This window comes from Sebastes fasciatus, chromosome 19 (genome assembly GCF_043250625.1).
Source record: "Sebastes fasciatus isolate fSebFas1 chromosome 19, fSebFas1.pri, whole genome shotgun sequence".
Lineage (NCBI taxonomy): Eukaryota > Metazoa > Chordata > Actinopteri > Perciformes > Sebastidae > Sebastes > Sebastes fasciatus.
Genome location: NC_133813.1, coordinates 19,286,216 through 19,301,084, shown reverse-complemented (window position 1 = coordinate 19,301,084; position 14,869 = coordinate 19,286,216). Strand labels below are relative to the sequence as shown.

The window sequence follows — 14,869 nt, the reverse complement described above, 5'->3', positions numbered from 1 at the left end:
CATACTACTTCATCATAACATTGCACCTTGAACTTTGACCCTTTTCTTCATATATCCGCTGTGCAGAGGATTGAAGGTGAGAATAGCCAGAAAAGCATGCTGACTTGCATACTGCAAAATGCGACCGGATGAGGGGGGACGACATCCTGGTATTTTTGGCATACTGTATTTGACATACTGTGTATTGGGACATACTAAATATTTTTCTGGCATACTAAATAGCATGGTAGTATGGGTATTGAAGTGCACAGCTACACTACAGTCTCCTAACCTAAAGCAACCTCAACCATGTCGTGAGAGTTTCGCAAGTCGAGGGTAAAGTTTGTTTGGATATATATATATATAAAGTAACTAGTATCTTTTATTTGTCACCAGTGCAGGAGAACCCGTTTCCTGGTTTTGCTGCTCATCTGATTTATCATACAGAGTTGCAACATAAACCAGCTACAGTAAGAAGCACATTACAGAAATATTATGATTTTGTGTCAGCACTCACCGTTAATTGTTCTGTAAGGAAGGGACACAGTGTATCTCTGTAGTTAAGTGTAGGAGGAAAAATTAAGTAAAAATTCACAATATAATAAAAAGATAAAATGTTAGAATATGGATTGATTTGAATGGTTCATTATTAAATAAATCAGGGCCCTATTAATACTGTTAATGTTTTATCTGTAGATGTGGCCACAATGATTTTTTTTTAGTTTTAACAGACACAGAAGGCACAGATTTCCTCATGTGCTCTGTCTATTTTCGTTATACAGATATACACAATATACCAATTAACTGCAGCTTTTCTAAAATGATAATAATCTGTTTGTTTGTCTTTTCAGATTACATTAATTACATGACTGATCATTTTTGAGAAGAAATAAGTTAACATTTTGCTATGATGGTTGTTTCTTAAAGTATTCTTCGGCTCCCCAGGGACCCCAGCTGGTAGTCAATGTATGTTAAATATGTTGATAAGATGGGGGTTATTAAACTGTATTTTCAATTCAATTATTCTATTCGGGGTTATGTGGGGGAAAAAAACTAAATATGTTTTAAAAAATACAATTAAACTCTTTCCTTTAATGCATATTTTTATTTTGGTTTATGTAGTACAGTTTATTATTATTTATGTGTGTATGCATACATATGTACAGTATGCGGGTATATGTAGGTGTGTGTAGGTATACATATTCCTTCCCAATCTATTTACTATTATTATTGTTATTTCTTTTATCCATCTATTTATTTATTTATTTATTAAATTGTTTTTGTTTTCCCTTCTCCGGGATTATTTAATGTAATTCCAAGTGTACACTGCCAAACTTTCCCTGTGTACCACATTATCTCCATCACTACAAAGAGGAACAGGGGGGGTTAGGAAATAGGATAAAACTGTTTCAAACATTTAAAACATTGATTTCTTTATAGTTTTACTGCTTCATTGTACTTTTTGTGCCAATAAAAAAAAAAAAAGTGTCCTGCTCCTTGTTTCTTGACCAGAAGATGTCAGTAGTGCACTTTGAGCCTGCATGACAGCCTCCAGTGAGTGTAGATCAAGAAACTGTGGAGGTTTATTTCACCCTAAATTTAGCATTACAGGCAACTTTACCTACAGTGTGTTTATCCCTCCTGATAAACTCCCTCAATCAAATATCTCACATTGTAGATATGGTGTTTACCGTCAAAAATATGACATAATTCAGGGATCAAAATCAGCAAATCCTGGCGAATAAAGCTGGATTTGTGTACATTGTGAGGGCAAAGGGCTGCCTTGGATGTTTGCTGCAGGGCAAATAAAACACTGGTCCACTGTTCCCTAAACCTGTACTGATGCAACTAGCTGGTGACGTCAGTCTACCTGAGGAAAGCTAAGCTAACTGTGAAGAAACAAGCACATGGTGAGTCCATTAGCTTCGATAGCGTGACATTAAATGTGTTTTATTGAGTATATGTCGCTTGTCAACACACTGACGAATAAATAAATTCGACTAATGTAATTGGAGAGCAACATGTCAGCCTAGCACTGAGGCTGGAGCTAACCAGTAATAGGTAACCCTGGCAACGCTACCAGCATCGTGATGTCTTGTTAATGATCTCTTCCAGCAGAAACACTCAGTAGTTATGATTATCAGCTGCTGAAATGAGAACGAGCTTCATTTGTGTGTGCCAGACAAGCTAATGTTTTGCTAACAGAAAGTGTGATGTGTTTAAATCACCACTAGGTGGAGATAGAAGATCATACAAAAGACCTCTAGCTAGCTACAGGTGTCTCCTCTCTCTCTCTCTCCTCTCCCTCTCTCTCTCTCTGCTCTCCTCCTCCCTCTCTCCTCTCTCTCTCTCCTCTTCTCTCTCTCTCCTCTTCCTCTATCCCTCTCTCTCTCTCTCTCTCTCTCTCCTCTCTCTCCTCTCCCTCTCTCCTCTCTCTCTCTCCTCTTCCTCTCTCTCTCTCTCTCTGCTCTCCTCTTCCTCTCTCTCTCTCTCTCTCTGCTCTCCTCTTCCTCTCTCTCTCTCTCTCTGCTCTCCTCTCTCTCTCTCTCTCTCTCTCTCTGCTCTCCTCTTCCTCTCTCTCTCTCTCTCTCTCTGCTCCTCCTCTCTCTCTCTCTCTCTCTCTCTCTCTTCCTCTCTCTCTCTCTCTCTCTCTCTCTCTCTCTCTCTCCTCTCTCTCTCTCTCTCTCTCCTCTTCCTCTCTCTCTCTATCTCTCTCCTCTTCCTCTCTCTCTCTCTCTCTCTGCTCTCCTCTTCCTCTCTCTCTCTCTCTCTGCTCTCCTCTTCCTCTCTCTCTCTCTCTCTGCTCTCCTCTTCCTCTATCCCTCTCTCCTCTCTCTCCTCTCCTCTCTCTCTCCTCTTCCTCTTCTCTTCTCTCTCTCTTCTTCCTCCTCTTCTCTCTCTTCTCTCTCTCCTCTCTTCTCTCCCTCTCTCTCCTCTCTCTTCTCTCTCTCCTCTCCTCTCTCTTCTCTCTCCCTCTCCTCTTCCTCTCTCTCTCTCTCTCCTCTCTTCTCTCTCTCCTCTCCTCTCTCTTCTCTTCTCTCTCTCTTCTCTCTCTTCTCTCTCTCCTCTCTTCTCTCCCTCTCTCTCCTCTCTCTTCTCTCTCTCTCTCCTCTTCTCTCCCTCTCTCCTCTCTCTTCTCTCTCTCCTCTCCTCTCTCTTCTCTTCTCTCTCTCGTCTCTCTCTTCTCTCTCTTCTCTCTCTCCTCTCTTCTCTCCCTCTCTCTCCTCTCTCTTCTCTCCCTCTCCCTCTCTCTCCTCTCCTCTCTTCTCTCCCTCTCTCTCCTCTCCTCTCTTCTCTCCCTCTCTCTCCTCTCTCTTCTCTCGTCTCTCTCTCTCCTCTCTGTTTCCTCCATCCCATGAAAACGTGCTCCTTCAGGGGATACAGCCAGACTTCAGGCCTAAAAAAAACATCCTCAGCCTGAAATCAAGTCTCATAGCCAGCTGGCATCTTGCCCTTTCTCAGGCTGTTGTTCCCACCTGTGTGTGTGTGTGTGTGTGTGTGTGTGTGTGTGTGTGTGTGTGTGTGTGTGTGTGTGTGTGTGTGTGTGTGTGTGTGTGTGTGTGTGTGTGTGTGTGTGTGTGTGTGTGTGTGTGTGTGTGTGTGTGTGTGTGTGTGTGTGTGTGTGTGTGTGTGTGTGTGTGTGTGTGTGTGTGTGTGTGTGTGTGTGTGTATGATAATATCAGCAAGCATCAGTTTTTTTGTTGTTGTTTATCTGGTACAGTGACATAATTCAAGACATTGCAAAGTTGTTGTTGCCCAACATAACTGCCTGTTACAGCCTCTGAAATATTAATATTAATAATACATTTATGAAAATAATCTCTCCTTTCATGTTGTGATAGTGATATGTTTGAGCAATTGCTGTGGTCTTACTTAAAGCAGTGTTGTTTTGTGTGCCTTCCTCAATAGAGTGACAGCAGCACACCATCCTGTGGACAGAAATGGATTATACGACTCCCGTGGCAGTGGGTACGTATCACAGTTTTACAACACACTGTTGTCTTCCAATATGTAGTATAGAAACAACACACATGAGGGTGTAGTATAGAAACAACACACATGAGGGTTAAATGTAGAGTCATGATGGGTATACAGACTCCAAACTTTTATACAGTGTTATAAAAGGCACGTGTATTCACATACATTTTATCCAAACAATTTTACGTCTGGTGAAAAATAAGTCAGGAGAAAACAAAATGAGTTCAATCTGATTATCACAGGATTTAACATAACAATTAATAAAGCAACACTATAAGCATATCAGACCGGTTTGATAAAGTTTTAGCCAGCAGTTTGCTGTGCTGAAACCACTATGTGACTATGTTATCACTCCTTTGTATTGTATTATTTAATTATTATTTAAGTTTAACTAAAAATTTACTTTATTATGAAAAAATATCCAAGTTGTTTTTGATAGTTGGAATTCAGAATTTGGTCTAACTAATTACAAGGGCTGTCCCGATAGCATTTTTTGGGCTTCGAAGCTTCGGTGATAAATATTCGAAGCTTCGGGAGAGCGCCGCTGCCACACTACTGTACACACACGGACCTCTACACATAACAAGCAGCTACATTCTTCTGAGAATAACTAATAATAATTCATGTTGAATATGAATAATGAATCATATTGTGGAAGTATTCCTTATTCCACTGTCTATTTTGGGATTTATACATTATTATTACATACTTATATATATAAAAAACATTATGTGTTATATGAATTGGAGGTTGATTAGATCGCTTCGAAGCATTCGGGTGAGCCCTACTATTTACTATTTTCTTTTATTGTAGTTACTAACTTTGACTCATCTCTGATTTGTAGCTTTGTTTACTTGCGTTTCTTAGCAACATTATTTTGCTGAACACAAGGAGCTCACGGGGTGTACAATGATATCATCACTCATCACTCATCATCATCACTCTTTTTTTCAGTCTGTAGGTATGTGTCATTCCACATTTGGATAGAAACCAAGTTGTAGTCAATTCTGGAGAGGTAACATAGCATGCCAACACTGCTTTAACAAGCATCAGATTCTGCAAGTGCTTGTACTCTCCTCATTTTCAAGATTCGGTCATAGCACCTGTTAAAAGTTTTTTTTTTCCAGCTCCTACAATAAAACACAAAAAGAGAGAAGTACTGTTAAGAGAATGTTGTGGCATCCTTCCAGTGGAGTTGAGCCACTTGCACAACCTCTGCCAAGTCACACTGAAGCTGTTCTGGTGGCTGTGGACACCAAATGCCGCATTTAGACACTTGATCTTTGTGTTTCCTTTATTTTGGCAGCTGCCTGGCAACAGGCAGTTAGACCTGCCTGTAGATTTAATCTCTGCCTAATTTTCCTGAAATTTAAGTGCGACTTTTATTGTTTTGTAAGAGTGGGAGGTTAGGATAGTGTCTCATTACTTTAAAATCCACTTGGTGTGAATACAGTGTTTTCTCATATTTCAAATGAACATGATAAAGAAAACCAATCGTCCCCCCCAAAGGTGAATGAGTGCATGTACTGTATGTGTGTCCGTGTATTTGTATGTGATGATGATGGAGGCTATTATGTTGCATTGAATGGGGAGCCTCCAGCTCTGTCATTCATCCGCCAGCCAAGACTCTAAAGAAGCTACATGCTCCACATTCCTCTCCTCTCCTCTCCTCACCTCTCCTCACACAAACAGTGAGACTGAAGTGAAGTGGGTTGTGCTGTTTGTGTTTGTGTGAGTCCCCGTGCACGTACGCATGTTCGTCAGTGGGATGAATGGGCTGGAGTGGGATGTATAACAGCAGAGGACCACGGAGAACAGCAAAGGAAACTCTGTGGCTATTCAAACGCTTGAAATTAAAGGACCTTTCAGTGGACCATTGCAGTGTTTTTGCACGTCTTAGCCCATTTACTACATTTCCAGTCTACTTTGCTGTTGACCGTTTTCCATAGCATGCTGTCATGTTGCTGTCAAAGCTGTGGCCCCATGGTGATATACTGAAGTGTAGGTTCATTTTAAAAGCCTGTGCTGCATTAGCATGCAACAGTTAAGCATATTCTACACAAATAAAAGCAGATATTATAGTCATTGAGATGGATTAGAAAGCAACTTCTCAAGCAACCTCTAAGTAACTGGAAATTGATTTTTATATCAGGTAGGAAATGCATTTACAAAAATCAGAGTGTGACTGGCATTGATGTAGAGAATGCATGATTTGTACTGAATGGGCCAGAACATGCAAAAAGCATGGCATGACAAAAAAAAAACGCTGCACCAAGTAATAATCCTTATAATAATAATATGTATTTATATAACACCTTTCAAAACACAGTCACAAAGTGCTTTACAATAAAAACTGAACACATTTAAAACACAAGGATAACAAAAAGTACTAAAAGCCCATAACTAAACACATAAAAACCCAAAGAGTAAAACAACTAAAATGTCATAAAACATAAAATAAAATCACAAAAAAGCAATTCTAAAAAAAGTGAGTTTTTAAAAGTGATTTCAAAGACGCGACAGAGTCTGCAGCCCCGATCTCCTCAGGCAGGCCGTTCCATAGTCTAGGTGCCCTGACTGCAAAGGCTCTCACCTTTGTGTATAAATCTGGACCTTGGAACCGCAAGGAATGACGCATCAGAGGATATCAGAGTGCGGGAAGGGACATAGGGCAATAATATAGATCTGCTAAATAACTTAGGGCGAGGCCTCTTAGGGCTTTGTAAGTAATCAGAAATGTTTTAAAATCAATTCTTAAAGCAACAGGTAGCCACTGTAAGGAAGCCAGGATCGTTGATGTGGTCATGTTTCCTAGTCCGCGTCAAAATGTTAGCTGCAGAGTTTTGGATGAGCTGGAGGCGGGAGAGCCAGGAATTACAGTCATCTAATCTAGTAGTTATGAAGGCGTGGATAACAGTTTCCAATTTTTTTTTGGAGAAAGAAATGGTCTAATCCTTGAAATGTTTCTGAGATAATGAAAGCAGGATTGAACCAATGATTTAAGTGACTGTGGAAATGATTCTGGTTTTTGTTTTGGCAAAGAGGAGATTATGTTTTTGACTCACTGTGCTGTTTTAAAATGAGACACAAAGACCAGAGAAACTTCCAGGGTAGGAGAGCAAACTCAGAAACAAGTGATAAATAATGAGCATGGAAGTGAGATCAAGTGGGTGAATCAAAGAAAAGAGAAACATAGTGACTGAAAAAACAAGCTGAAGTAGAGAGGGTGCAACTGGAAGATAAATATATATAAAAAAAGACTCTCAGGCAGGTAAAGTTCATGTTTAAAAGGCAACATGAAAGAGACAAAAAGTGTCAGGAACAGGAGTAGATGCAGTAAAGAAAGAGGCCAACACAGAGAGAGGGAGAGGCTTTCTGGTCTGCTTTCCCAGGCTGTGCATCAGGAAGGTTGTATTTTTTACACCATGACCACCGCATAGCCCTTTCCTGGGGAAATCCGAGACAAAATCGAGAGAGGCTGCTGCAGGGAGGGAGGGGAGAACAGGAAAACTAGCCCTGGAAAGAGGGAGGGAGGTGGGGCTGGGGGGGGCAGGTATGGTAAAGCCCACACAGCATGAGCGACAGAGAAAGAGCTGGAGCTTTTGGGAAGTCTAAGTGGAACACACACACAGGCAGACGGACACAAAACGTGCATGCATGCTTACATCTCCTCTTGTTTCTGGGCTCTTTTCCTCACCACGGCCTTCCAAAAAACTGTGCCCTGCTGAGAGTCTTCTCTTGAGTATTTTGGCTGCAGATTGAGCTGGAATGCAGAGCTAATGCCGGGTTCCTCTACCATCCAACCAGCCTCAGCTGTTAATCCGATGTTATGGCTGCTCTGCTATGCCTGTTATAGAAATAATATTTGGCATTATGGCTACTCGGCTATGCCTGTTTTAACTAACAATATTTCCAGTATATCACATTACCTGTAAGCTAAGATTTAGGTTGGATACAAAACAAGCTATTTCGAGACAAAGTTTTATCTTTTATTATCACACGGCTTTGTTGAATACTCGATTCTGATTGGTCAATCCCGGCATTCTACGGTGTGTTATTTCTTTATAGCAGACCGTTGCTATGTATAAGAGACCGTTGCTATGGGCGCAGTTCTGATCCCCGGACTCTGCCGGACATTTTTTGTTTCAAATTATTGATTATTCAAGTAAGGAGCTGTGCAATAAGCAGGATAATGTACAGCTAGCAGGTCATTGTTGTGAAATAAACCCCTTCAGGGCGATGAGAGACCTGTCGGGGTTTATTTCACAACAATGACCAGCTCAGTACTTAGTACTGAGTAAGGGCAAATCAGCATTGCGTTTTTTTCCTGTACCAAACTTCTATTTGCATAGCAGGGTAATGGGCCATTATAGCCAGGCAACAACATTTGTCCAAGCAGGTAGTTGTGGTAACTGGAAAAAAATAAATGTCTTGTCATTGGAGGCTTCAGTTGATAAATTAGATGGGTTTTTAATGTCAGCAAAATGACCCACCTGCATAGCCTCTTCTTATTTTTATTGAATTACGGCCTTGTGATTTTGCAAAAGTTCCATTTTCCAAAAACCTTTTTACTTTAAGGCCCAAAAGAGCCGAATAGAAAACCATCAGGTGCCTCATATAGTTAAAAACAACAACTATAAAGGCTTGACAGAGGTCAAAGGTCAGAGTGAAACCTCATCTCATCTATGCGTGTGTGTGTGTGTGTGATCCCCTCAGGTCTTGACCCTGACGTGCTGAGAGACCAACTCTTCGAGCTATGGAACCGGAAAGATCTGCAGACGGTGAGAGTCGCTTTCACAGCGTGTGTCAGTTCCACACATGCAATATTGAGTGAGTGTGAGTGTGTGTGTTTACAAAGGTAGAGAGATTGAGTCTTTGTGTGTCTGCAAGAAGCACTTGCACAGGAAGGAACGAGAGGAGAGAGAGAGAGAGAGAGAGAGAGAGAGAGAGAGAGAGAGAGAGAGAGAGAGAGAGAGAGAGAGAGAGAGAGAGAGAGAGAGAGAGAGAGAGAGAGAGAGAGAGAGAGAGAGAGAGAGAAAGAGAGAGAGAGAGAGAGAGAGAGAGAGAGAGAGAGAGAAGAGAGAGAGAGAGAGAGAGAGAGAGAGAGAGAGAGAGAGAGAGAGAGAGAGAGAGAGAGAGAGAGAGAAGAAGAGAGAGAGAGAGAGAGAGAGAGAGAGAGAGAAGAGAGAGGAGAGAGAGAGAGAGAGAGAGAGAGAGAGAGAGAGAGAGAGAGAGAGAGAGAGAGAGAGAGAGAGAGAGAGAGAGAGAGAGAGAGAGCTTGGATACCGGCATGTTTAAATGAAGCTCACCAGTGTGTGTGTGACTCTGTGTGTTTGTTAATGAGGAAACCAGAGTGTCTGTCAGTAGGAAGGAAGGAATTTGCGTTGCACTGGATGAACTTGAGATCTGTGTGAGGAGGATATTGAGTGGATGACATCTGTTTTGCAAATTAAGACGCAGCGCAAGCCATTCTCACACAGATATTATTTTCTTGTGTAGGAAGTTTCTAATGCCAGAGTTTGCATTCTTTAGCTGAAGCCTAAAATGTGTCACAAGCCCGGGAGGGAAGTTAGCTGTTTGTCTTCACCGGCTACTGTGTTTCAGCTATTCTAAAAATGCACTTGTCACTTACCTCATTTTAACAACAACTTTGGCTCATTTACTAATAATATTTATTGCAAATTTTCTACAGTTGGTTCATCCTTGAATACTCCACTCTTAAGACTTTTTTTTATTATTATTTCAAAAGGGGTAACTCACTCCTATAATCACTAAAATGTTTTTAGAAATTCACAATTTATACACAAATCATATTATGTAAAAGTTTAGTTTAGTTTAGTTCCGAACTAAAACAACTGCGTTTTGCACACAAACGGAGGAGATTCCCTTTAACATGCCTGCAAAGGTTGTGTGTATTTGTCAATGAATACTGTGTGGCTGTAATATGAATGATGCACATGGGGTTCAGCTTTTAATTAATCCACCGAAAAACAAGGCGATTAAGCTGTAATGTTTTATACATTTGCCTTTTCCTCTTTAACATTTTAGTTTTAATTCACACTACTCCCTCCCTTTTCTTCCCCCCTTACAGCTACATTTGGCAGCCCTCCAGGGATTTTCAAAGCTGTCTGAGCCTCTAGAGGCTTTACTAACAATCCTGGAGGGCTGTCCAGGCAAACAGAAGGGCCGGGGCCACACCCTCGGCAATCACATCCTCATGGAATTCCAGACATGGATGAAGGAACGTCCTCAGGTAGACGAGATTTATCAAACAAACCTTTTTTTAAACTAAAGAAATGTACTGCAGAGTGGCAGTTCCATCAGTTTAGACCTGCACTTCTGGACAATTCAGCACTTCTACATTGCAAGTCTAACTGGCTTCACCTTCAGCAGTACATGTCAATGTGCACCATCTCTAGAAAGATTTAATATAATAACAATAATACCATGATGATAAGGCATTTGGCTTTAAAACCATTTAGTTGAAATCATTCTAGGCAGAAAAAAGTACCCACTTGTGCCACCTGCACACAATGGTTGTTACAGGTATCTTTTTAATAAGTAGCTAAAAGAGCATATACTTTTTTGTGTGTACATATTGAATAATTAATATAACAAATATAAAATGTATTACATTGCCATTTTGTTTAAACTGGCAGAAGACATGCATCATACTGGATAATATGTGCACATACCCGGATATTTAAACCATAACATTGACTTCACAGAATTCAGACTTGAGCCACGGGCAAAGAAATACAAAAATGCTACTCGTGCCTTCAGTGGCAGGTTACTTGAACCACATTTACAGAAAAGCAATTTTTGTCTTTTTCAAACATGATGGCAACATGTTGAGTAGCCAGGGAATTTACAGGGTGAAGTAAGTGAGTTAAAAGCCAGTTTTATGAGGTGCCTTGCATCTAAAGAGAGAATACTGGAGCACATAGATCATCTAAAGTGGTCCTGTATATTGTAAATTTTTTTATCACTGACGTCCCGATGATCCACCTTCATGGCCACACTCGTTTTACCACTTTCTCTACGACAGTGAGATTAGCTCCAGTAGTTCCAATGTTGTCTCATGAGAAAAATTCTGTATCAGCAACAATTATTGTTTAATGTTTCAAGCTCTTCTTTTTTCTATTCTTCATGTTTTCAATCTCAGTATAGAGCAGGATCATTTTTTCCTACTTTTTTGAGATATTGTCTGTATATATTGTTTTTGTCCCTCGATCAGGTGACCCTGAGCTCACTCTCAGAGCAGCAAGCGATGGCGCTTCAACGGCGGGCTCTGAGCTTACTAACAGATACCCAGTCCAACTTTGTAGATGGTCTCTTAAACATCTACCAGCTCAATTCCCTGGATCCAGCCGTACTCCGACCGTACATTATCAGTCTGCAGTCTCTTCACTGCTACAAAGAGGCAAGTTCCTCATTTGATGTTAACATTTTTTTTTTATGCCAGACAGATTTCAGACTAAAGAATCTGACACTGATTTATACTTTCTGTTTTTCACAGGCAGCAGTGCTCAGCATAAAGCTGAACTTACAGAAAGAGCTGGATATGGAGGAGGTGAGACAAAACATTTTCAGCAGATATGTCTGTGTAACCCTTATTCATAAGCAGTGAATACATAAGCATACTTAAAGGACCAGTGTGTAACATTAAGGGGGATCTATGTATTGACAGAAATGGAATATAATATTAATGAGTATGTTTTTTTTTTAGTGTATAATCACCTGAAAATAAGAGTCGTTGTGTTTTCGTTACCTTAGAATGAGCCGTTTATATTTACATAGGGAGTGGGTCCTGTTCACGGAGCCAGCCTGCCATGTTTCTACAGTAGCCCAGAACGGACAAACCACTGTGTTAACTTTTCTTGCTTGGGCCGGAGTCGATAACGTCACTCGCTCCGGAGGTTAACCCCCGTCACTTCACTCACCCGACGTGAAACAAGACACGAGAATCCTCTGTTGGTCTTGAGGAGCTGCAGCATTTATTTCTACACAAACTGCAACTTCTACTGAACATTCACTTGATATTCTCAAAGCTAAACTAACGCTGTCTTCTGCTCCACTAGCTCACTTGTTCGCTCACACATTTGCCGTCGCTCTCTCTCTCTTGCTTCTCCAAATGACGTACGCTACTCTTACAACAGCTCTCGAGAGGGCCACTTGCATTTTCACGTCAGCCACCATAGATTTTCTACACGCTTGGCACACGGGAGGGGCTCACTGCTAGATTCCACCAGATGTTACACACTGTACCTTTTAAGATGTTTTCGATCTGAACTTTTCAAAATGGCCTCTCTAAAATCTCTAACCAACTTCCAAAATTGCCATCTACGATCTTCTTCTGCAGATGTGTGTACCACTAATCTTGCAGAATAAGATGGCGTTGGCAGAGTCCTTCGTCACAGGCCACAATCATCTAGAACAACGACTGGTCACATTGCTGGACTCGTGGTGCCACCCCAGCTTCAGTGTGGAAGAGATAAGCATGTATGTATAAGTATGTATGTAGGCATCAGTGTGCCTATGAATGTATGAACTAATATGGTTGTGTCTGCATGTGTGTTTTTTCCACAGGCGGTTCCCTCGCTTCTCTCTGACCAAACAGTGCTTGAGCCTGATCCAGCCCAAGATGCTCACCAAACATGTCTTCAGACTTGTGGAGAAATTCAACATTGATCAAGGTGTGTGACTGGGCATGTGTGTAGTTGTTTTTGATTTATGGGTGTGTGTGTGTGTGTGTGAGTGTGCACCTCAGGCAGAAATGATTGTGATCTCATCTTTTTGACTCAGGACTGTGTTCCAATGCTCTGCACAAGAGGAGATTGGACTCATTACGTTACCTCATGTACAAGAGGTTTGTGGAGGTAAGTGATGCAGCAGGCTTTCTATTTCATTCAACCATCATAGTATATACCAGGTAATCAAGTAGGCTTAATGACAATAATGGTACAGTAATACTTTTGAGGTGGAAGACACGTCCTTTCTTTTTGTGGTGTCCAAAATACACATTTTTCTAATTTTCTTTATCATGGGTGCAGTTCAGTTTTGGTTTCCTTTAGTTGAAAGAGAATTTGAGGATTAATATGTTTTTTTTTAATACTACACCTAAATGCCTTTTTAATATAATAAAGACTTGCAACAATTAATCGATTAGTTGTCAGCTATTCAATTAATCGCCAACTATTTTGATAATCGGTTTGAGTAATTTTTTAAGAAAACAAAAGTCACAATTATCTGATTACAGCTTCTTAAATGTGACATTTGAGGACGTCATCTTGGGCTTTGGGAAACACTGATCAACATTTTTCACTATTTTCTGACATTTTATAGACCAAAAACAACTAATCGATCAATCAAGAAATAATCGACAGATCAATCAACAATGAAAATAATCGTTAGTTGCAGTCCTAATTTAATTTCAAGATTATACTCTTAGCTTTAAAAGCACTGAATGACCTGTCAACCTATAATTCCTTGGGAGGAATTACAAAATGCAGGTGAAAGAGGAGCGGGGACTTGTGAATGAGTGTGATATGCATATGAGGAGACTTTCTCAGAAATGTTTTTAAATCTCTACGGGTTAAGACAAGCCTAGCTGGCTCATATACACTGCTATGAAATATGTTTAACCCATGGGATTTTTGCTCCAGTTATTTAACCACAAAATCATTTAAAAATTAAATTAGCTGTATGAACTTTGATACAGTGATAAATGCAGCATTTTTAACATACTAAAGCATTACTAGAGTTATTTATTTTATTAGGTTATTAGGTTACAAAATAAGGGAAGCCAAAGTATGTACAGCCCTCTTGTTTCTGTTTTAGTTACACATATGTCAACTTTAATCACTGATGAAAATTGTTGTAATTCTGCCTTTGTAGCCAATAAAAGCTGGCAACAGATCTCAGTGGAATCGAATTACGGAACGAAGGCTAGATTCAGTTCCTGAAAACATGAGCAGATGACAACATCAGAGGTTTTCTAAAGAATTTCTTTTTTGGCCCAGGATTGTGGGAACCAGAGAAAAAATATATGATTAACTATGACAATACCTAACTTTATCGGTAAATACATATTGCAGGCATTTTCACAAGAGTTCGCTATCAAAGAAGATGATGTAATAAAAGTCTCACTGTCACCGTCAAACATGAGAACTGCTTGAAAGAACTGGCAGTGTTGTATAATATGATATACTAATACAAAATGTGTTTTTTATTTCAACTGCATTAACAAATTGGAGTCAGATTACCCAGTTACAGAATTCATTAATAATTAATTAATGATACGTATTGTGTATTTATTTATTTGTATTTTGTACTCTATTTTCTTTTAGAAAGGCATGACAGAGGAGAACTGGAGTGACCACGTACAGGTAGGTGTTGTAGTTGTGTATGCAGATGACAGTGTGTAGAGATATACTGTACTGTATGTATATATATATATATATATATATTAGTATCAATAAGATGTTTAGGATGTGTTTTAAGTGATTTTATTATGAATTTACTGTACAGTACGTCGTGGCAGATGACCTTGAGCTGCAGATCCATTTGGTGGAGATGTTGGTGAAGTACGGCGGTCTCCAGAAAGCCTCTCAGTGGTCACTGAGATACAACCTCCCCAGAAATCGACTTCCCTGTGGGGTATGGGATACGCAGCAGAGTCTACCGCCTGATCTACAGTGAGTTGGCCAGTGGTATGCACAGGCGGTACTTCTTTTATAAAGAGAGGAATTGTTGCAGCCTCCGAGTTTTTATCCCTGAAGTGCAATCTGGAGCATAAGTTTTGTTCACCACATTGCATGTCACTCTGTTGTCTTTTCTCTGTATCTCTAATGTTATCTGTCATTCTGCATTGGCTGCTTTTTTCCACCCACTCTTGTCTCCTTTTAATGTG

At 40.2% G+C, this 14,869-nt stretch overlaps 1 protein-coding gene across 2 annotated transcripts in view; it reads left to right on the top strand.

The window, feature by feature from the left end:
- The first annotated feature begins 1,567 nt into the window (after window positions 1–1,567).
- Window positions 1,568–14,869, top strand: part of exd3 (exonuclease 3'-5' domain containing 3) — a 52,332-nt gene continuing 39,030 nt past the window's right edge. The window contains exons 1-11 of one of the 2 annotated variants that reach the window (XR_012591667.1): window positions 1,568–1,889; window positions 3,889–3,948; window positions 8,674–8,738; window positions 10,049–10,210; window positions 11,195–11,384; window positions 11,481–11,530; window positions 12,320–12,459; window positions 12,547–12,653; window positions 12,763–12,836; window positions 14,307–14,345; window positions 14,488–14,654. Coding sequence is in view for 1 of the 2 variants with exons in the window: in XM_074618080.1 (XP_074474181.1) it covers window positions 3,921–3,948; window positions 8,674–8,738; window positions 10,049–10,210; window positions 11,195–11,384; window positions 11,481–11,530; window positions 12,320–12,459; window positions 12,547–12,653; window positions 12,763–12,836; window positions 14,307–14,345; window positions 14,488–14,654 (1,022 nt within the window). In the remaining variant the exon portion in view is untranslated. The remainder of the gene's footprint in view (window positions 1,890–3,888; window positions 3,949–8,673; window positions 8,739–10,048; window positions 10,211–11,194; window positions 11,385–11,480; window positions 11,531–12,319; window positions 12,460–12,546; window positions 12,654–12,762; window positions 12,837–14,306; window positions 14,346–14,487; window positions 14,655–14,869) is intronic. The other variant, XM_074618080.1, reaches the window with a different exon arrangement.